Source organism: Bombus bifarius, unplaced genomic scaffold, assembly GCF_011952205.1.
Source record: "Bombus bifarius isolate JDL3187 unplaced genomic scaffold, Bbif_JDL3187 scf7180000007966, whole genome shotgun sequence".
NCBI classification, from domain to species: Eukaryota; Metazoa; Arthropoda; class Insecta; order Hymenoptera; family Apidae; genus Bombus; species Bombus bifarius.
The window spans coordinates 5,252,051-5,275,024 of NW_022884352.1; the positions used below are offsets into that span (position 1 = coordinate 5,252,051).

Here is a 22,974-nt window from a genome sequence, read left to right on the forward strand (position 1 = left end):
AGTGCGCGACACGTCGATTCGAGCCTTCTAATGCCCGCGATGACGTCTTTGCGATACGGGGCCATCGACGTTTTCAAGTAGCCTGGCCTCTCTTCCAAATCCTCCCTCGCGCAACGTTAAAATATTCCTCTGTCACAGCGGCTCGTCATACCTCGTGTAAGTACCATGTTTCTCGAGTGTAAATTGCCCCGCGAAACGATTTGTGACTCGTTGTTTGAACTTGGGACCAGAAGGGATGAAAGAGGGTGAAGGGTTCGAAGACCATGTTCTTTGATGGATTTCCAAGAGACTTTCGTTCTTTCCAGATGGATCCTTTTCCTTTATGAAGGAACGCAATAATATACGATGGTAGAAACTATAATACAGAGGCTGCAGAGCTACACGTACGTATCTTTATCTTGCAGTGAAGAAGCATTTTCTGCCAGCTTCTACCTTCAATTCCTACAGTATCAAACTTTTGTAGTCGTACGAGAAGTATCCTATCGCGAATGTTTATACAGCTTCCTATTTGTATGTACACGCACAGATGTTTGTCATTTACGTCAGTCTTTTCTATAGAACGATAATCTTCAAACGTTACTCGTATCACGAAGAATAATATTCCTGCAAATTCCTTTACCAGCAATCGTATAGTTAAATTATCGTACTTTGAAGCTAACCAAGTTTTCGTATCTAACGAAATACGAAAATAATTTTGGCAAAAAGAAAGAGAGAAAAAGAGAAACAAAAACAAAAAAAAAGGAAAGGAAATAGCTAAAATGTTCTGTACGTTGGGTAAATCTGAAAACGAACAGGAAGGTGAATCTCGACACCAAATTTATCTATCATCATTCCATCACACATCTAACGAAGAGAAGAACAAAAGGAACCGACAATTATTCGGACGATCCCTTCGCTTGTGAAATTCCAGCAGGCTCGTTCGTGGCCCCGAAAACAAAAAATCCCGCCGTATCAGAACCCTCGTCTCGTCAATGTGCTCCAGATCCAATATACATCCCTGATGTTCTCTGAAAAACGCGTCCATTTTCATTTTCCACGTCCATTCGCCGTTCTTTCTCTGTCCGATCGTTCGTTTTCATATCGAGGGTACGACGATGAGGAATATCCGATGCTCGTAAGGGGGCCACCGATTTTCCCAGAATTTTCTCCTTTCCCGGGCTCCGATCTTTCCGAATCCTCGTCTGCTACAAATTTCACTGACTTTGAAATTTATGCATCGATCGTATCAAGATGCAGTGGATATTTTCAACGGGTTCAGACGATTGTCTTCTTGGGGATCTATCGATAAATGGAAATATCATGTTTGAACACATTTTTTGACGTTGTGTATGTTATAGACAATCGTTGTACGATCTATTTCCACTTCAGTGATTATTTCAAAGCTCAGAATCGGAAATGGAGCGATTTTTAATATCACTGAGCTTTGAATTATGATATTTTAAGTTAGATACAGATATAGTAAAAGAGAATATCGACACAAATTGACTTCGAATTTTGATTTATAATATCAAATATTAAATATAGAATATTGAGGTAAATCATTTTTCTTCAATCGAGGAAATGTCAATAATAAATCAATGTGTTTTTCTTTAAATATATTCATGAGTATGATATTATATAATATGTTATAGTATATTATACAATATAATATATTAATGAAATGGAAGAAAATCCCAAAGTTTATTAATTTTTTGGAGAGAAATTTTTGTAAAATTTTCCAAATCTTTAGGAGGAAGATTTGACTGTATTAAGCCAGTTTTATGATACTGTTATCTGAAAATTTGCACTCAGCTATTACTTCAAATTATTAATTGGTTGGTACGCAATGAGAGATTAAGGATTTAGTCGCGAGCTAAACCTCGTCGGAGCTACAAAATGGAATTAACCGAGAAATTGCAAAGATACTTTTGAAGTAGAATATAAAATAAGACAATCGATCTCGATACCAGCATCACCTCATTTTCATACGAAAGAAAAGACACGTCACATTTTATATTTAATTTTCGAGCTAATTAGAAATCGATAACGAGGATATTCCTGTTCTTTATCAAAGTTTATAACTTGACGGTTTTACGAGAAAACAACTCCTAAATCTGACTCGACTCTTCTGTGATTATCGATTGATCGATACATGGGCTCTGAACACGCGTCTAATATCAATATTATCCTTTCAAATTAATAACTTGTTTGACTTGTACATCCAGCTAAATAATTTATCTATCCAGGAACAGTTTTTTTCATGTATCGTTCTTAAATTTACATATTTACATTCGCAAATACTAAATCCAATCTACCTCGCGAAATAAATTTTTATTTAAATAACGATCCAATAAACGAATCGAGTACGAAAAAAAAATCCTCTTAAACGAAGAAAAATCCTGCATCCGGTGGTTATAATTATCGAAATCACATCATTTACCTTTCTGGCAAATTTTCATCGCTGTCAATCTATACATCTACCCGGGATAAAATATTTTCCAACGATTAGGATTATCTTACGATATTCTACGTTGCACACTAATATCGTACGTTATATCAAGTTAGAGACATAATTCAGTATAAAATTATTCTCATAAGAATAACAAAGGAAAAGTACTCGAAGGTAATGCCAATGGAAGAAAATATTCGAATATAAACGGGTTAATAGATCGCAACTAAAAAGCCTTAAAGAAGCTTCTTTCATCCCCATAGGCTGTAACATTTCACCGTTCCACTTCGTGGCCACGATAAATCTCTCGACGCACAGATGTCAGAATATTTAGAACACTCTAACCGAAGCGAGAAGCGAGAGATCATCGAGGATTAATACGTCGATCACGCGAGACAGCTCATGATCCCCCTAATCACTCATTTTCCCTTGAAAAAGAGTATGGCGCACGATCTCGATCAATTTTCGTCCCATAGAAGAGACGTCTTTTGCAAATCGTCGCGATTCGATTTGCATGGAAAGAAAAGAAGAAGAAGAAAGCAGGCTCGTAGAGGTCCGATGATCGATCGAGGATCATCGAATCGATATTACGACGGGTCGAGATTGTCCTGGATGCCAGGTGGATGCAACGTTTTTACCTGCGACGAAACTACCCTTGCTGGGGCATGCTGATAATAAGCCAATAATTCTTGACGATTATCGTCGAGACGATAAAAGTAAGAGAGAAATGGGACGTTTGAGAAAATGTTTCGCAAGAAATTAACGGATCTTGCGGTTTATCGTGGCGCTGGATAATTCGATGAAATAGGGGTAGTGGAGGATATTTAACGAATAAAGATTCGCGAAGAAATATCGCGTATAGAGTTCCGATTTTTAATTGCAAATCGTCGACTATACTTTTATTCGTCGGTGCTTTCGTTATTTTCGCCGTTCTTTCTTGTTCCAGCGTTGTTGTTTCGTCATTATTTTCCAATTTGTATTGTCGGGACCTGGACTTGCGGGTCGTGATAATTTTGTAGGACGGACGCGTCTCTGTCAAAGAAAGGATAATATTATACAAAACCGAGCATCAGCATTTTCAAAAAGAAAGAAACAGATCTGAGAGAAGAAAGTTTCAAAAGAATGACATATGTACGTATAGTGTGGCCCGAATAAAATGTCACCATCTGTTTCCATGGAATCCGGCGAAGATATTCAATACGAAGAAATTCGGACAGTCAATGAAGACATTATTACATTACATCAGGCAGTACATATCATATTGTACGATTCTAAGAATTTTGCATAACGCAGATATGTAGAATTTCATGATGAAATAATTAAAAATGAAAAGCAACCTGCTAGGTTATCGAAAGAGATCAAAAGATCGTATGAATAGCTACAAAAGTCAAATAAGGGTACAATTCCGATAACATAAAATCCACGACGTACTGAATTTTTAACCTGTTTCCCCCTAAGAGACAGAAACTCCAACTTGTCCTCTTCTTTCATTCTAATCTTCCTCCGTAAACATATCTTCTTTCACGGTAAATCATTCCATCGAATAAATCACTCCAACTAATAGCACGTATCCGAACCATTCTTTCTTCTGTCTCTGTACTGTGCATAAAATCCGCTCCTATCCTCCCCCCAAGAATCCAATCAAATTCTCCCATTAAGACGTGCGGAATTCCACCGGCAAGCTGCGAGAACTCATCGCCTCCTTATACCTAACACACAAAACCACCAGCATCTTGAAATCCAACGTTCCACTTTTGCAACAGCGTCGGGTCAAAAATCTCGAAGGAATTGACTCGCACGCGAGAGCGTACGTACGTGTGTCTACGAGCCTCGGACGAAAACAAACGCGAGAGGGGAAGAGGGTTGGATAGTGGCGTTTATTATCATCTGAAAAGGGGCGACGATTCGCGGGCGGGTCGGCCCGTTCCTGCAAATATTAGACGAGAGAGAGAGAGAGAGAGAGAGAGGCAGAAACGGTTTCGCCATTGTACGTTCCTTCAAAGTGCAGCCCCCGGGTACTCCGGGTGCACGCCGCTTCCTTTTTCTCACTTTTCTCTTCCGCCAACCCCACCTAGCCCTCCTCCACTTCCTCTTCCTCCTCCTCCGGGCAGCGCTGCTCCTTTTTCCGGGTCGAATATCGATCCTGATATTTTTCCATCCTTTTTTTTTCCACGTCCGTACGAGCGTCATTTCCAGCAGTTCTTTCTTTCCGTCGGCCACCCCCTTTCCCCTCCGCCCAACCCGACCGCCGCCTCTCACGTTCGTACCACTCTCGTGCCACCCCCCGAAAGAAGTTATATTTCTCGATCTAGCGTGCGGGCTTCGTTCATCGGTCACCAAAGGGGTTAGAAGGGGAAAGGGTAGAGAACGGGACGAATTTTCTTGCAATTTCGCTGCATCGTGCTTCTACGCTCTCTCACCCTCTCTTTCGCGCTTCTACCTCCTCCTCCCCCCTCAACCCCTTTTCATTGGCCGTTTAACTCACCTCTCGTGGTATGCCGAACGCGTCCTTTCGCGACTCTTTCTTTTCTAATTTCGTAGCTACGAAGGCTTTTTTCTGCTAAATCCTCTGTCAGTTTCGAGAGATACACACAGCCGGTGGTTGTTGGGATCACGAAATTATCAGTGCTCGTGTGGAATCCAACTTACGTGAAAAGAATTTACGCCTGTTCAACTTCGTATTATTTACGTGGTAAATTTAAGCGTTCCCTTTGTTCCTATCGATCGATCGTTTTAAGTATCGTAGCAGGTCTTTCACCGTGGTTATCTCTATTAGGTATTCTACGCTCATACGTGCCGTAAACGATTCCATAATCCAGTGTCAAGGTATTCTTCTCGAGATTAGGGGCACAGTACGTCTGAAGAACCTTTTGAATTATAATTTTCCTCGCTGCGAGCTATTGATCGCATGAATAATCCAACTACACGTTCTATCTCGAAATGATATTCGATCTGCTTTCCTTAAATGTAAACTTGATAACGTAAAACAGGGAAATTAATAGAAAATTGTGACATCTGACGGCTGAACCGTATCCCCTTGTACTTTTCAACTATTGCTTAACATCTGTCTATCCGCAAACAAATATACAGGAACGACTGGCCTAAGACGTTTAAACGTAGCGTACTATATATTTGTATATTTTTAATGAGAACGATCAGACTAACGCAAAACGCATAGGTGGATGGTACAGCGGGAATCTTGGATTTTATCCGCGAGCCACTGTCGTTCCTCAAAGCATCGGATCTCTTCGTTCTACGTGGCCATCTCTTTCTCTCCGCCTCGATCTCTTCCTTTTTGTACCTTCGTTCTTTCCCGCCCTTCCTTTTTTCCAGAAGGGGGGTTCAATATCGATCCCGGTGGCCGGTTTTTCTTTTTCTTCGTTCTCTCTTCCACCCGCCCTTCCCTTTTTGCCCCCCTTCCTTTTTCCCTATTTCCGCGAGTGCCGCCCTTTTCCTCCCTTTTTCCTGTTTTCATCAAACTACCGGCGGAGATAGAGGCCGCCTCGGGCCTCGAATAATTTTATAAAAATATCTCTCTAGCCCTCCGACTGACCAGGACCGTTAACATCGCCATCGACCGTACACTCTCTCTCTCTCTCTCTCTCTTTCTCTCTCTCTTTTTCTCTCTATATTCACCACCATACACACAGAGATCCAGCAGCGCGAGTAGAAAAATCGTTTTGTTTTCCCTTTCTTCCTTCCAAGAAACGCAATCTTCTTGTTGCAAACCTTCCGCTAAATCCTCACCCCCTCCCTCCATCTGGTTTTTCTTAACGCATATTCGCAACCACGGCTATCCGCCATTCTCACGCTGCTACGATCGCTTATGCAAACCGTTTACATCGGTATTTCGTGCTTTTTCTTTGTTTCTCCGTGTTTATTATCTCCTCTCCTTTTCGCCGTCGTTCCTCCGCACAGTTTAATCCATAAAGTCCGGCAAACTATGTATGTGACCCTTCGAGGTTCATTCTGCCGCTAAATCTGCGGCGTTCGTACTCGTATTCGCTTTACTTCTCCCTTTTTTATTTTTATTTTTATTTTTTTTCAGCTTAATGTATTTTGTTCTTTCTTTGTTTGGCGGACTCGGTTCTCCCTTTTTTTCTTTTCAAGATATCGATCTTCGTCAGTCGTTCTCCGACTACAACAGGCCAGGTCTTCTCTTTTTTCGGTGGCTTCTTTCTCCCTCTATTTTTTCTTTTTTGTTTTTTTCGTCGATGGCTACTTCCAGTTCGCGGCGACGTCCGGGATAACGTTATTCTTCCGGTTTATGGGGTAATTCGCGCGCACTGCGGAATAATTTGCGACCGCCAGCTACCGAGGTAAGGGCCGATCCTAAGTCGCGAAGCTGGCAGAGACGGTCGAGTAATTCTTGCTGGAAGAAATCCGATGTTAAGAAAAAACCAGCACCCGTTTCCTATTTATTCGTATTAATCGATTATCTTGCTGAATTATAGCAAACTTTATAATAAAAGTCATCGTTTCATCTGACGTGAAATTGTACAACGATGAAGGAGAAGCCTGATAACCCGCAACCTGTCACTTATTGTCGATTTAATAATATTATTGGTTGTTAAATTATAATGCACAGGAATACTTGGCATATTTATGATGTTTGAGATATTCTGTGCGTTATCAAATTTTCTATTTTTCTCCATGATTTTAAATCGGTAGCACAATACAATTGCAATGGCTGACCATCTTCTTTCGGTCAGATTTCGTTAAGCAACTAATCAAGATATAAATTGTTAGTTTAAAATAATTTACTTTTGCAATGCAATAAAGTGAAAGGTGACGTGCTTGATAAAATGATAGACTGATATATTATGAAGCTGGCGACGATATATTCGAGCACTCCGCGAAACGGAGTTCAGAAATAAAAGTATTCTGAAATTTTCCAATGCATCTAACTTGCTGCATCCTTAATGTTGTCAATTAAGCTGCTAAATTTAGTAATCCACCTTCCCTGTCGCCTCGACTTTTTAGTTTCCATTTTCTTAATTTTCTCTTAATTAATTGCTCGATACGTCGCAAAGTTTCTGAATCCAGAAATTTGTACTATTTCGATGTTGCTTTCGTTTCGGCAAAAATTTCTAGCTTCTCGGAGAACGTGCAACGTAAAATGCAAACGAATTCAAAGTCTTCCTCTTTGTTAGAAAATACCGTACACCGAGTGAAAGAGACGATCGAAGGAACTCGGCGGCATTAAGAAAATTACGAAAATTTCTGCTCGATGAAGAAAGAGAAAAAATCTGTCTCGACTATTTATTGGAATATTTAATTTCGCAAATAACCGAGGGAAATCGTTCCCCTTTGCCTCGTCTCCATCCGGCCGTTTCGGTCTTCAATATCGCGCGACAGATGGAAGAAGCCATCCTCTTTCTCTCTCGAGATCCATCAAATATCGGAAAGATGGCGGCAACATTGGTAGCTACCGCTCTTCAAAGGCTAGTCCGGCGCCCAGTTGAGTTTCCTTCCATTTCCCGTTTTCCCCGTCGCCAGCACGGGGGTCAAATATCGATTCTGATATTTCCACCGGCATTCTTTTTTCCTCTATTTCGCGCCGGACGCCTTCCACCTTCTGTTCCTGCCTCGTCCTCTCTATTTTTCATTAAGTGGCGGACAGGATGCGAGACACGCCGCCCGAGAACAGCGACAATTCGCCCTCGGAGAAAGTGGAGCTTCGCGTTTTGTCACTCCGAGACGTTTTCCAGGATGGATCTTTGGCCCTCGAATATTTCAACCTCACCATCAACCTACCAATATTTCTTACAATTTTCTATCTAATTAATTATCACGTGGATTTTTTTCATTCCACTTTCAATCCTCCATTTATAATTCTTTTTTTCCTTTCAATTTTAATCTTCGTTTTACTTAATTTTTCATCCGACCGAATCTTTCATCGATGTTAATATTCATATTTTTCGATTTATCAATCAATGATGGTATCTTTTAATTACTATTACCTTCTCTTGTACAATTCCTGAATACACGTGCTGCTTTATCACGATTCTAACACGTAATCGCATGAAAAGCTTTCTACGCATTTCTCACCGACAACTTGTTAATCGAGTTTTTATAAATTTCAACAAAGGTAGTTTCTCTGGACGATGAACGCGCGAAGAATCGCACGGAAACGCCGTCCAACTTGGCATAAATTCTTCCGAAAAATTAAGCTGAGAATCTTCGCTAATTCTTCCAAACTATTTCGTCAGATTCTCTAAAATCTGTTCGTTAAAAGTTCGTTAAAACTTAGTCTTCTTCTGCCAACTTGCTCGGCGTCGCTTACCGAGGCGAGAGAAAAATCTGTGCCAGTTGTTTCTCAAAATTCCGACGCATTTGCAATCAGGAAATCGAGACTCGCGTGTCCTCGTAGTTGGAGAAATCTCCTGAAACTCTCGTACGCTGGAATCCACGCTTCTCCACGCTGCTTCTTCCTCGGATATATTCGCCGACAATTTTCCTCCTTGATCGTTCCTTTTTTTCACGTTGCCTCGTTTGATCGTGGTTATTTACAATTTTCTCTCTTCTTCTTCGGCGCAAAAGATTCGAATGCGGTGGTCGGCTATTCGATCGTTTCGCAAAAGGGGCAGTGAAAAAGGAAAGGGTAGCACGCGCGTGGAAATCCCTTTTAGCAGTTGAACTTTCACGATTTTCTTTCGACCGAACTTCCCCCAAAGTCCCGCCAACTTCCGTAAATCTCGATTGTGACGCGCGGAACTAGTTGAAAGTTTAATCGCGTAACTTTTCACGCGTCCTTTCCCTCGAAATTTGCGGCGGTCTCCTACGACCCGTGTTATCGCTCTCGTTACTTTGATCCCGACCACGCTGTGTAATTTTATTCTTGCCGATTCGTATTCCACCAAACTGCGAATTTATTTTATATTACGCCGCGGTAAAGCGTTTCGCCAGCATCATGAAATATTGAAGATGGAAAAGAGAATTATTTTAGGTAGCAACCGGAATCCTGGATTTACACAATTGTTACTCTAGATTGATCGACGACTGACAGCGATACGGAATTTACTTAATATCCTTCGAAGCATATTTCCAATCGACCCACATTTTCTAACAGTTTAGGTTTTCGCATTCCACGAATTAAATCAAAACGATACCTTCACCAATATCTGACGTTTATGCAAAAATATATTTCTTTAAACACAACCGAACAAGCGGAATTTAAATCGAAGAATTCTCACGACGAATATTTTGCGCTTGATATTAGGTTGTCCGAAAAGTTTCTTTCGTTTTATAAGGAAATAATAGACGCAGAATATCTTTGTTTTATATTAGTTTATTGAATTATACAGGAACGTAATAATAGAAACAGAACGAAATGGGTGATATCTAATTCAATAAAATGATATAAAACAGAAATTGTGGTTCATCTATTGTCACCTTCCGAAACGAAAGAAACTTTTCTGACAAACTAATATTCTGTACGTCTTAATTCTGCACATTTTTATGCTTCCAATCTCTAACCTGCATGTATTCTTCATTTTTCACAGTCTAAAAATCAGAATCTAAAAATTGTCCACATAAATAGACGAGGACTCGAAGATACGTAAATGTCGAGAATATTTTAAGTTTCGTATTTATCTCGTTCCGGTATGAAAGGAATGCAAGTTCCGACATATTTTTTTTTTCGAGAACAGTTTCCTTTGGTTCCAAACGAGTCTGTTAGTGGGTAAAAAAAAAAAAAAGACGTGGGAGACATCGGGCCCCCTCGATCGATTCAATGAAACACCACGGCGTCTGCTCCTCGTCATTAAAAAACACGTGGCCGTCTAAAACACTGAACCTACTGTTTCTTCGCGACACGCGTTTCTACGCGCCACTTTAACGAACCGACAACACGGTATGCATTAATTAGAATCTCTGCGAGTATTCTTGGTCGCGAGACTCGTCCAATACGCGACAAAATAATTTTCGTGTATCAGAGAATTATCAGCAGGTCACCTCCACGTGACAATTTCCTTTCCCATCGAATTTTTAAAATTCTGCTGTACAAACTTTTTTCTAAAATTTAATTCAAGCTTTTTCTTTCTTCGTATATTTATTTATTTTCGGTTTCATTAATATTTCTATTCACAGATTCACAGGTTCTGACGTAAAATTACGTCTTTTCACAAGCCGTGACTGGCTCTATTTAGCTGACAGAATTACGTCTTTTCATCAGCTTTCGTTGTTCCCAAGTTTCATCTGGAAGAACAATAGCAAGATTTGACTGAACAGTATGTAAATTGTAAATGAACTCGAAGATGCTATTCAGGGCAATTATTCTTCTTTTTAATACATTTTCCTCGTTGGTAACCTTTCCATTGTGATTTATCGCCAGTCCTTTCAATAGAATGTTTTAATTACGAATGCTTAAAGCAACTGGCAAATATGAACGTAATAATTTTCTTGTTTAATTCCCGCGACCACCGATCCTTTGATCGTAATTTATTAATTGCGAGCCCGTGAAATTGAAAAATTTTATTCCAACCTAACTAGTTCCTTTCTTTAAATATACACTTCCGATTATGAATCTTTTCATTAGAATTTGCTAATTACGTATAATTAAACGAACTGAAACAGCCCATTCAATTTCCTGATTACGAGTTCCTTCGATATGATTCTTTAATTACGAATTCGTGAAACAACTTACAAATCCTATTCATTCAAGACATTTACTCTTCTTTCACAGAGTTTCCCTTCAAATCCATACGATTTTCATAGCAATTCTATGTCACAACTGTTACACGACGAGCGACTATTGCGCGAACGCGAATATCGCAGATATAAGTTTCTTAAGACTTAAAAAATAAAATCTTTCTTCGTATCGAGAGTACCGATCCTTTGACAGTTGAACAGTCAATGGAAGCTTCCTCTACTTTCCACAAATACATAGAACACGCACGAAAAATACATACAAACGTTCAACGTTCCAACAACAACTAATAAATTAGGACGATTTCGTTACACATAAAAGGCAGCACATTTCTATCCTCATTATCGGAACGAGATACGAGCTTCTTATTGTCGTTAGTGTTACTCGCAAAATGATAAAACCGAGGCCCTGGATGCTGCAAAAATTTACAAAGGAACATCCGCAGCGATCAGTCGATAGCGCAAGTGTGAGCCACCGCGAAGCTTGCTGAAACTTTGTCAAGTTGGACAGAAAGCCAACACCTGTTCACTCTAGAAAATTGGCGGCTGAAAAGCGTGAAACCTTTCGAAAGCTACTATCGCTTGTTCAGCGTGGAAAATTCCTCGTGACATCGTAACCCGTCCCGTAAACCGGATAATTATGATCGATGGCGAGAAGGAGCCTAGCCCATGAAGATCCATCCGTGTCACGTACGCGGCCAGACCAACTCCAAAGATCGTCTCGTTCCCATATCACCGATGCAGAAATTCAAATTCCTCGTCATTAATAAAAATTAAAGAGACATCAAGAGAGGAGGTATGGTTGCGGGTCGCCCTGAGGGCCGAGCCAACCTTTATCTTACCTGGGCCTACAATAGCGTGAGACTATGGGCCCTTTGTACACCACTTTCACCGTCATCTGCATACGCACCCCTTTCACCTGCGCGTCCCTTTCCACCGCGAACACGCTTTTTTTCCTCCTCTCGTCTGCGACCCAGGGACCGCGTAATCTCCGGAAGAAACGTTCGTCTCTCATGGGTGCTAATTTTTTTTTTCTTCGCGACGCCTAACGGAGCTTCCACCGGGCTCCTGGTCACGTCTTCGGGGCTAACGGTTTCCCCGTGATCGCTGGAACCGTCTTTGTTCACGACCATGCCGGATCTGTATCGTTACTCTGCGTTTTCGTTAATCGATCCCGCGTAAATGTCACGGGACTTGGCCCTCTTTTTCTTTCTCTTCTGTGGCCGGAGGTGTTGGCAATTTTAAAACGGCTACAGGGACAGTACGTTATTGCTTTGCGGAGGAACTCGTGCAATTTTGTTGTTCGTTCAGCGTTGGACGTGTCGATCTGTGAAAGCGATGGATCTGCAGGTTTTTAGTGGGTGTTTTATAGACTAGCGAAGTGAAAGATTTTGTAAATTTGCAGGGTAAATGTTTGGCGAAATGAACGTTTGCTTTGTACAGCGAAGCTTTCCAATATAAAGTCGGTTTAAAGCCTGTAGATGCATTCGTTTTGATTTCTTCGGTACAACTTTTACGTTACAGTTGCAACTACTTCTAATTTCACATTCTTTTAATTTCCAATCCTCGGAGAAGTTGCCATTTTCCTGCGAGCGCCGGATCGTTTGTATACGTCGATAAACTCGTGGCGGAATCAGCTACGCGTCTATCTACGCGAAACTAGTTCCATTAAAAGGGAACAAAGATCACTTTGAGATCCGGCAAGCGTGTTCGCCTATGTAAAATAATAGAAACAAAGCGAGTTCCGCTTGAAGCATCTTTTGAAATAACCAAGTCTGAACGGTGATAATTGCAGCGATACTAGTCAGCTTTAATTCTTAACTTTAAACGTTATTTGCGATAAACAGACTTCGTATAAAATGTGGCGCAATTCCAAGAGACGTATATCGAATTTATCCTCCTTAGTCCTGCGAAAACACGAAGAATAATCGATGAATCACGACTCTATTGGTGGAAGCTAAATTATTAGGAAAATGACAAACTAGGAAATTGAAGTATTTTCACGGTTCTAATATTCCCATTGGACCATAAAACGAGCATTGCCCGCAAACTGTCATTTTCCAACCTGCGAAAATTTCACACTTTCCAATTTCTCCATTAGGATTCCCCCAGAGAGACAACCCCCCGCAGAGCCAAAGAGACAATAGAGATGTAGCAGCGAGCAACAACCCCTTTTCTGGCGACCATGTCACAACATTTGGGCCCAGGACAGAGTTATGGCCCTTTTTCCACCGAGTTTCCGTTCTTCAATCCTCTCGCCGTGTCCGTCCAGGCAGAACGATTTCTCGCCGATTCCCTTTGCTTTCTTTCTCCTTTCCAGAGAGCTGGTACAAAACGTCCAGAGAGTACGTTCACCCTTTCTACGAATCGATTTCCAACGAGCAACTATTTTCTTCTTTTTTTTTTCTTCTTCTTTTTTTCTTTTCTTTTTTCACCTCCGCGACGTAACTTCTTTCGGATTTTCGAGAATTACGGAAGATTTCTTTTTTACTTCAAACGTAAGTTACGTGGAATTTTTGTGAAATTACGATCAAAGGATTTCTTTGTTTCGAACGTAAATTCGAGACTTTCCGGGAATTATAACGACCGTTGTTTCTTTTCTTCGTCCACGATGAGATTTCCCTGGAATTTTTCACAACTGTAGTCGCAAGATCTCGTTTTTTCGTTTACGACGTAACTTTCGAGTTTCTGCGAATCACAGTCCAGCGATTTCTTCCCCTCGTTTCCAACGTAACTCGTTTCAGGGTTGTTGGAATTACAATCGGCAGATCTCGTTCTTTAAGTCTCGACGTAACTCTGTAGTTTTTCAGAATTGTAATCAGAATGTCCATTTTTTTTTACTTCCAATCAAATCTCCCTCGTCTTTCGCAACATCATATTCGAAAGAGTTTGTAAAACGATCTATACAAAGAATTAATTTCTCAACGTCACAAGTTCTCCGACGTTACAAAAACAGAAAGTTACACAAAAGAATATTCCCATTATTATATCATAACAGACGGAGGATTATTCCTGGTCCGAATTTATTCTTCCACGCTTCTATCAAACGATCTTCGATAAATTAAACCGGTAATTCAACCCCGTGACGATCTATACAATATTCCATCAAAAAAAAAAAAAAAAAAGCAAATGAAAAAAAGAAAAAGGAAACGAAGTAATAATAAAAATACCCTGTGGATACCTATGCAACGAAAGTTAACATGGCGACATTGACTCTCCGTGAAAAAAAGCAATCGAAAAAACCTCCTCTGAAACCAGAACAGCCGTTCAGCCCTGATACGCATAAAGACTGGTTCCAGGTTACGTTCCCTTCGAAAAAAATCACGAAAAAAATGTTCGCTAACCCCTTTCTCGATCCGCGATACGTTACGCGGAAATTCATTAGCCGATCCAGATCGACGAAGGAAGGGGTTACTACCCCGTGACGAATCCGTGAACGAGACAATGAGAGCCGGCCCCTGTAACGCGCCGTTTCTTTTTTTTTTTAGTTTCTTTCTTTCTTTCTTTTTTCTTTTTTGTCTCACGTCGAGCGGAGACAAAAATGTCGTTGTACCGCTATTTGCATCCCCGATCCTAGAGAACGAAAGAAAGAACGAAAGAAGGGGGGGGGGAGCGAATGAAAAAGGAGAAACATAGAGCGGAGGAAAAAAATGTTTGAAGGAAGGAGAAGCTTAAAAACAGAACGACAGGGAGGAAAAGAAGAGAAGAGAGAATAAGGGTAGTTTGAGGGAGATGGGAAGAGGAAAACACGCAAGGGTGGGGGATAGAAATTGGCGCGGGGTTACGAGCAGGGCCATTATTTTAATTTTCATTCTGGTAGAGCGTGGCGCAGGGGTAGAACGAGGGAACCGGGGGTTAAAGGGACGAAGGAATCTTCCTTTGCATAATCTTCATGGGGTAGCTTCTTGCAGGACTCTCACGCGGCACGGCATGTTCCAGTTAGTCGCTTTGGGCCGCTGTTTTCCAAGGTGTTTTGCATCTTCGCCTTCGGCGGCTGTATCCACTCACCCCTTTCATAGTTTAACTCTTCTCCCCTCTTTTACTAGAAATTACCCTAAAGAGCTGCTCTAAGCGTTTTAAGGGATTAAGGTCGGGCAGGCGTAAAAGAGCATGGAAAAAGGGTTGACCACCCGCTGGGCGAAACCGGCGACAGATTACAACATCCGAAAACTTGTTTACAGGGGCACCAGCACCGGCTCTTCCTTTCCAACCCCCTTGTTCCATGCCGCACGAGGCTCGCAGTGCGGCCTTGGACTACTTTCAGAAACTACACAGTCGACCTACATAGTCCTTGCCCTGCTTTTTTGCTTTTTAGGTTTTTTCCCTCCTTCTTGTTCACTTGGGGTTGCAACGCTGTTGCAAGGTGGATATCATATTTTTTGTCAAGGGATAGCTTTTTATGGTGGAAGGTGCATGTGTGATTTTTTTTTTTTTAAGGATAATTTGTAACGTGTAAGACTGCTTTAATGTACGTTACATTGGTTCGAGAAGAGAATGACGTCTGAATATTCCGAACAGTTTCGTCACAGGTAAAATGGATGACAGGAGCGATGATGAAAGAAATACGCGAGAGCGCGAACGATTATAAATTGAGAGAAGCTTCGGTCTAACGCGAGATCGAAGACCATTTTTTGGGACCACTGTTCTCGCTTCTATTCTTAACGCGCAACTATTTGAATAACTTGTTGGAGAAGAAGTAGGTCTCTGGAAACTTTTTTAGAGTGAATATTGTAAATTTTTAAAAGGACAGTTGATTGATATACGAGTATTATCGGTTGGAGAAAAGAGATTACAGGAAAATTGAAGCAGAGATTTCGAAGATTTCAGTGCAGATCGACGGAATATTCCATAGTCTAAAATTTAAAGATATTCTTCCTTCGAAAAGAAGTGACATTTCGCGTGACACTTCCAGCGATCTTTCATAAAGAAAGTACGCGTTGAACTTTTTTTTTAGAATAAAGGTTATATAAGGAGCACGCGACAGGAACTTGACAAGCTGGTTCTTCCTAATTTCTTAATTTCGAATTCGATTCGTAAAGTTCAGGAATATAAGTTGCCTAAGAATAAATGAAAGATTTATGAAATTTTATGAACAATTAAGTAAATGCTGGTGTCTAGAATCTGACAAAATGCAAAAATACACGTTTAATGTCGCAATCAAATAAAAGAACAGTTTCGGTAATATGGAATTGGTTATTGAATTTTAAAATTGTCTCTGCGCATAATCTTCCTATAAGGATAATTAATGCATCATTAAGATGCATACGACGAACAGGAAAAACGAAAAAGAGTCGTTGCATGACTTAAAAGTTCTATTTCGAGCCAAAGAAATCTGTCATTCCATTCGAAACTCAAAAACATCCTTTTTAAACAGAAAGAACATTTCGTATATTTCTATCTGTAGCTCTCAACTATACTGAAACTCCATTTATCCGATCTTGTCGCAGGACAAACAGTTTCTACAGGCTTTTCCACAACACGAAAACAATAAAAAAAGGTTCACATGGACGTATACGCTGTTTGATCTTGTTTTCAAATTGCAGCGAGTTCCACGTTGGAATAATTCCACCAAAGATGGAAATAGTTGAACTAGTTTCCTCTATCTATTCGCAAGCAGAACTCCGCGTCTGACACTGAACCTTGTATTCTAATTCAACAAACATTTTCTTACCGTCTCACGTAGAAGTCATTAGAGCAATAAACGTCGCAATGATGAGATATAGGAACGCCAAGGTATGCAGATACAGTTCGTTAAAGAAAAAAAAAGAAAAAAAACCTCTCTCTGACTGGAAAACAACGTCGAATAAGGCGTACGTTTATGAGAACTCCTTTTGCCGCTTTTACATGCAGAATCTACCACCGAAGCAATTCCCTGCTACGGGACACTCTGTATAATTGGAGTTCGCGTAATAAAAGCTCGCCAACTTTCCCCATTATCTATTATTTTTGCGTCCACGTAACAGCAGCTCGTACGAGTGAATTCTACCAGCAGAAGTCCAGCTAATCGGCCATTGACAAACATTTCGTTGCAATAAATGGAGCCCGGATAAATCAGATGGATCACTGTTCCACTGTATATTCCTGTCTGTAGCTTTCAACTTCGAAAAAGCATTCCACGTCGGTTACAAAACTAACGCCAAAAAAAAGAGAGAGAGAGAAGAAAGTCACAGAAACGACAGAGGACGTTCAAAAGAAGGATCCCTCGATTAAATTCCGCGACGGTGTCGATCATCCCCGGGACACTCGAAAGGGTTGAAACGCGCTACCCGTATGAGTTCGTATGCAGATTGGCCGATTGTCTTCGTGTCCTTCTTCCTTTTCTCTCTCGTCTCGATCACCTCCCCGCTCTCCCTGGACGAAAGCTCCCGTCCCGTGAGAATCTCCGAGGCATTTGCATGCCGCGGATTATTTAAATCGTCCCCTTATTGTCGTGGCTCCTTGTTTTTTCCTCCAGACCTCTCCGACAAACCCACGGCGTGGGTCCTGCGGGCACCCGAGCCTAGACAAAAAACCGGCTGATCCTTGCTATACAGCTCACGCAAGCATCTTCCGCATGCCGTGGCTCCTCACGACCCGAACCAACCCTTTCGAGCACCCTGACCGGTCATTTCGATTCGGCGATTTGGATTCTTAGCATCTCGTGTCACGTTAGCGCGCAGTAACGTTTCTTTTCGTGGCTTCTTTGTTTCTTCAACGAAGAATCGGTTGCGTCTGATTGCTACGATTGTCCTTATGCGAGGGGTGAATTTAGGGCGAGGCTAGGTTTCGTTTTTTTTTCTTTTTTTTTTTTGGTATTAAGAATCCGGTGGATTGTGAGAGGCAACGATGATTAGGGATTATTTAGCGACTGCCTTTGCGATAGATCGTTTCTTCCGGGCTCTTCGAGGTACGTTAGTGTTACGCAAGTTGGGAATTTCGGAACGAAGATTTTTGGAAATGTTCGGTAGCTTGACGTACCTAAATTTTCTGTTACTTTGGAGGAAATTTTCTGAACCGGCTACAAGGTGAGATTTTTAAATTAAGAGTCCTGGGAATTTCGAATTAAGAATTATCGAACTGCTCAACTAGTTGGAATTAGAGCGAATATTCTACTATTTCAAAGAAATTTTGCAAAAAAGAAAAAGAACGTTACGCGAACCGGAGTCAGGCATTTCTTTGTTGAGTTTCGAAAAGCGACTCGTATTTTACGTCACAACTGATATGAAACGTAATAATCGAGGAAGATCGCGGTGAACTAGCCTCGTCATCCGCTATCAAAACTCAGAGTTTTCGAACTTCTTCCTCAAATCCCGAACAACATACTTGATACCAAAGAAGAGGAGCAAATGAAAAAATCACGAGATTACTGGGAAAAAAGCGGAGATCCTTTGGAAGATCGAGAAACAAGAATCTCTAAAAAGAGACCCTCGGGTACCGTTGCGTGGTCAAAAGGAGAAATTCACCCTTAATAGCGCGGCGAGAACTCTTCGAATCCGCGCGCATTCAAACGAACACTCTCACCCCTGTTGTCCCGTGAACATTTTTTTTCGCGCTTCCGTCTGTTTGTTTTTTTCAACCACCTCGGGGCGGAGCGAGGAGTATGCAAAGCGATCTTCAACCCTTTCCACGCTACCCTCCACGCATCATTCTTTTTTTTTTTTTGTTCTTCTTCACCCAGCACCCATTGACCTCTTTGTCTTCTCTTCCTCGTCCTTTTCTTCCTGCTTCCAATCCAGCAGAATCCTCGTCGAAATTATGCAGGATTCTCATCCGGAGACACAGGGAGAGGCGCGGGAAACAAAACCAAACCAGGGGTAACCCGTTGCTTGCGAAAAAAAAGGGGTTGAGATCCTTTTTTTCGCACATTTCCTCGTCCGCATCGCGAGTCTAACGGTGTCTCGTCTTCCGAGCCATTTCGATCCACGTTTCTGGTTCCTCCATTCGCTTTCTTATTCGTCCGTTAGAAGATCGTCTGCTTTCCTATGGGATATTTTTTACGCGCGTTTCGACGAGGCTTTAGAACCGTTTGATCTCGAGCCAGTCTTCCACGTTACGATCGCAGGAACAGCGAAGACGAACGAACACTTACGAAACTTCCCGTAAAAATATTGTTTGGCTTCCTGGTACTAGTTTCTCGAATTTTCCACAGAGTCTACGTAACTTTGCCAAAACTATTGCGAAAAATATTTTTAGCTGTCTAGCTTCCTACTATTAGCTTCTCCAATTTTTGTAGTTTAACTTTGTCATAGAACGATTCCCACCAAACTGTCTCTTTCGAAATATATCGCGTAGTTTTTCATTCGTTCAATTCATTCAACAAACAACTTCGTCGCATTCGGAACGATTCGCAGAAAATTACATCTTTCGAAAAATGTTGTCCACTCTTCTGGCATGTGTCAGCTTCTGAAAATTTTCAGTATAACTTTATCGCAATCCACGAAACTGTTCTTTTTCGAGGAAGAGCGTACAGGTCTTTTACAACCGGCTTCTGAAATTTTTCAGTCTAACCTTGCCAACTTTATTGGGAATTGGGTTTCCAGGGGAACCAGTTTACACCTCTTCGCGGAACAGATATAGATAAACATCGCTTTAATCTGTCCAGATGCAGCAAATTCTGCCTCGGATGAAGACATCCGGTTGCAAGCGATTTTACAACGCTTATCGAGTACGAAAGTATCGAGCGGAAGAAATGGAACTCGTCGTAAAAGTTTCGCGGCGGGAATCCGGCTACGAGACCGCCGGCCTCTTTGTCGCCAATTAACTGGTCCTTGCCTCGTAATACTTCGTAATATGTCGGGTATAAAATTAATCCTCGAATTATTTCATCGTGGCGAGCAAGTTAACGCTCGGCAGTTTCAGCTACCGTTAAATCAGAGGCGGGAAAGTTTGCTGCAGCTCCGCGAGACGCGTCTGACTTCGACGACTGTTAATTCAACGACAGAGAGAGATCAGCAGGAAATTTCTGAGATTTAAAGCGCAGATTACGCGGAATTAGCGTGCAAAGTCGAGCGTGGTCGACGGAATCGTGGGAACCGCGGAATTTATACGATCTTTCCGACCAGACATCGCGACAGACATCTCAAATTTTCCAAAATACTGCGTGAAACATTTTTCCAACCGATAATTGGTGTTCAATATTTTGAAATCTCCATGGATTTCTTTATCGTACGCAGCGTATAGTATAAATTGTTACCATATTCTAAGGTAAATTTTATAACAGAAAATTACACCTCTGCGTTTATATTTAAGCAATCTATCCGTACGGTTTCTGAGAAACACGATCAATGGGAGAGTAACTTTCGCTGCGGAACATTCGTCACAAGTGTTTCACTTCGTTCGTTGTATTTCTGACAATTATTGTTATTTTCAACGTTCCACAAGACTCTTCCACGGTTTCATTCCTGTTGATTCGAGTGTTGGCGGAACATCATCGACGATTGTGGTGGAAAATATTACGAAAAGAGTTTCGTAAAGTATATGTATTACAACAATATGTTCAATAAATCTCCAAAGACAGATTCTAAACTTCCTAATTCCTTATTAATTCGCTGCTAATTAATAGCAGAGTAATCTTCACCTCCGAAAGCCTATCTCCTAAGCAACTACACGTACATCCCTACCACGTTTCTGCCAATTATCATTCTCAGCTTATTCGCGATACCGCACTGTTTAATTCCTACTAATTAACACTGTCAACCATGTAGTTCCGCGATCTTCCCGCAGATCCCTGTACGTACTAACATTACACGGTTCTCGGACATCGTCTCGCGTGACGCAAAAATAACGACGCAAAAATTTATTCAAGTGTAAACTCGCATACAGAACAGTGGCGGACAAAAGAAAATTAACTTAATTGATACTTGCGTATACGAGCAAAGTAAAATCTCTATCCTGCAGTTTTCTCGTACTAAACATTCGCCTACCGTGTCACGTGCAATTATATACCACATATTCTTTATGTATACTACATGCTCGTTGTTTTCTTCAGAATATACGAATAATAATATACATTTTGTAAAATTACAACGCCTTTTTATTTTTCTTCTATTCTAAAAATCTTTCTTTTGGCCGTCACTGGGACAAGAAGATCGCGTAATTCGTCGATCGAAAATTTCGTCGAATTAAAAGGTAAAGCTACTCACATCACCGGAGAGGCCGTTGTTCCATGGATAAGGTGGCTGAGGGGGTGACTGTTGCTGATGATGGACACCGCCCACCCCAGTAGCAGAGTGTGGATTGTGGATGTGTTCCGCCATCACGCTGACCCAATGGGCCAATCCACCGCCTCCGGTGGCGGTTGGGCCCGTGCTTCCGGTACCGGTGCCGGTTGTACCTCCACCACCGCCTCCGCCTCCACCTCCGCCGCCTCCTCCGCCCCCGCCACCTTCCTCGCCGCCCTCAGACCACGCGAAAGAGGCTTTCTGCAAGGTAGAAAAGCAACCAGGTTAATTGGAGATCGATCGATCCAGCGGATTAAACGTTCCTCTTCCTGCGAGCCGGGGCGAGATTTCCTTCTACTTGTTGCGTGACTGGTTTAGATTTTTAGATAGCAAAAAAAGATATATAATTAGCGCTCTGTGGTCGGAAATCGTCACAGTAGCGACGCTTATAATTTGTCTTTAAACGTTCATCGCCTCGGCTAGTTGGTAATGTCACTGGAACAACTTGCTGACCGCAAACCGTTGACATTGTTGAACGTGGTTGCGAATGGCCTTGAAAAGTGTTGCAAGGCTCGGAGTAAGCCGCCACAGTTTTCAACGTTTCGTTGATATTTCGCGGTCAACACTCGAAGAAAGCGCTGATAACGAACAAGAGACTGCGGATTCTCGTCGATTTATGGCAAGTGGAAAATTGCACGCGATGCGCGTGATACGAAGAAATGTACAAGATGTGCAAAGTATAGCGATTTCTATGACACCTGTGATTACAGTTGGATGGAGCAATTTTCTATTCTAATCGTGTTCCGAAAAATATGAATTTGCACAAAAATCACTCGACTGTGCTATCGATCGTGACGATCGTAGCCGTGACTCTCGTTAAGAGGAAAAGAATTAGCGGAAGAAAGGAAGATTGGTAAGGGAAGAGATAAAAAAAGATGCGCAGACCGGTTAGCCGATTTTTCCGCGAACCAACAATTTTCGAGAATGAGCCCGGCCAGGCAATTAATCCCGATCCCGAGCATTAATCACAGTAATTATGAGGCTCGCTCGTCTGTCCGAGCCGCTTCATCGGATATTCATGATCGAACGCACGAGAAGAGCTGACCCATTAATAAATTGATCGATAAATCAGCGAGCGTGACGCCCGGACACCTGAACGGGCTAAACCGAGATCCTGCTACCCTGACAAACTTCTTCTTACGATGTACGTATATACATTTTATTTGCGATCAAAGATTAAGATCTTGCTGATATCGAGGACAAAGAGCGCTTCAACGCTATGAGCGTTAAGACGTAACGGATTTCCGCTCGTATTTCAGGTTCTTTATCAATTAAAACGATCAAACTCTCCTACTTTCCTGACACATTTAGGTTCAACAACGACTATACGAATTAATTTGAGTACGCGAGTATACGACTTGATTAATTTGAAAGGCTAAGTCGGCCATGACGTAATGCGACTTGAAAACGTGAAATTTCCACATTTAAAAATATTTATCGGCGACAATATCGCTATTCTATGAGATCGTGATCGGATCAAAGAACCATCAGATCGTATAGCAATTGTGCGATAATAGGAGAAAGAAGTAAAATACGTAGGATAAAGTTAATTTTGTAAAATGATGGTGAATAAATTGCGAAATAGAATCTACGATATTTCTATTGTTATCTTCGCAAGAATTAAATCGTCAGATGTTTCTCCCTCGATCTATCCCCGCGGAATATTAAATAAATCTGTAAATCATGAATGAAGATAAT

At 41.4% G+C, this 22,974-nt stretch overlaps 1 protein-coding gene across 3 annotated transcripts in view; it reads right to left on the minus strand.

The window, feature by feature from the left end:
* Positions 1–22,974, minus strand: part of LOC117210888 (zinc finger protein rotund-like) — a 242,810-nt gene that overhangs the window by 141,212 nt on the left and 78,624 nt on the right. For all 3 annotated transcript variants that reach the window (XM_033454511.1, XM_033454425.1, XM_033454345.1), the window contains exon 2: positions 21,199–21,477. In XM_033454511.1, coding sequence (XP_033310402.1) covers positions 21,199–21,477 — 279 coding nt within the window. The remainder of the gene's footprint in view (positions 1–21,198; positions 21,478–22,974) is intronic.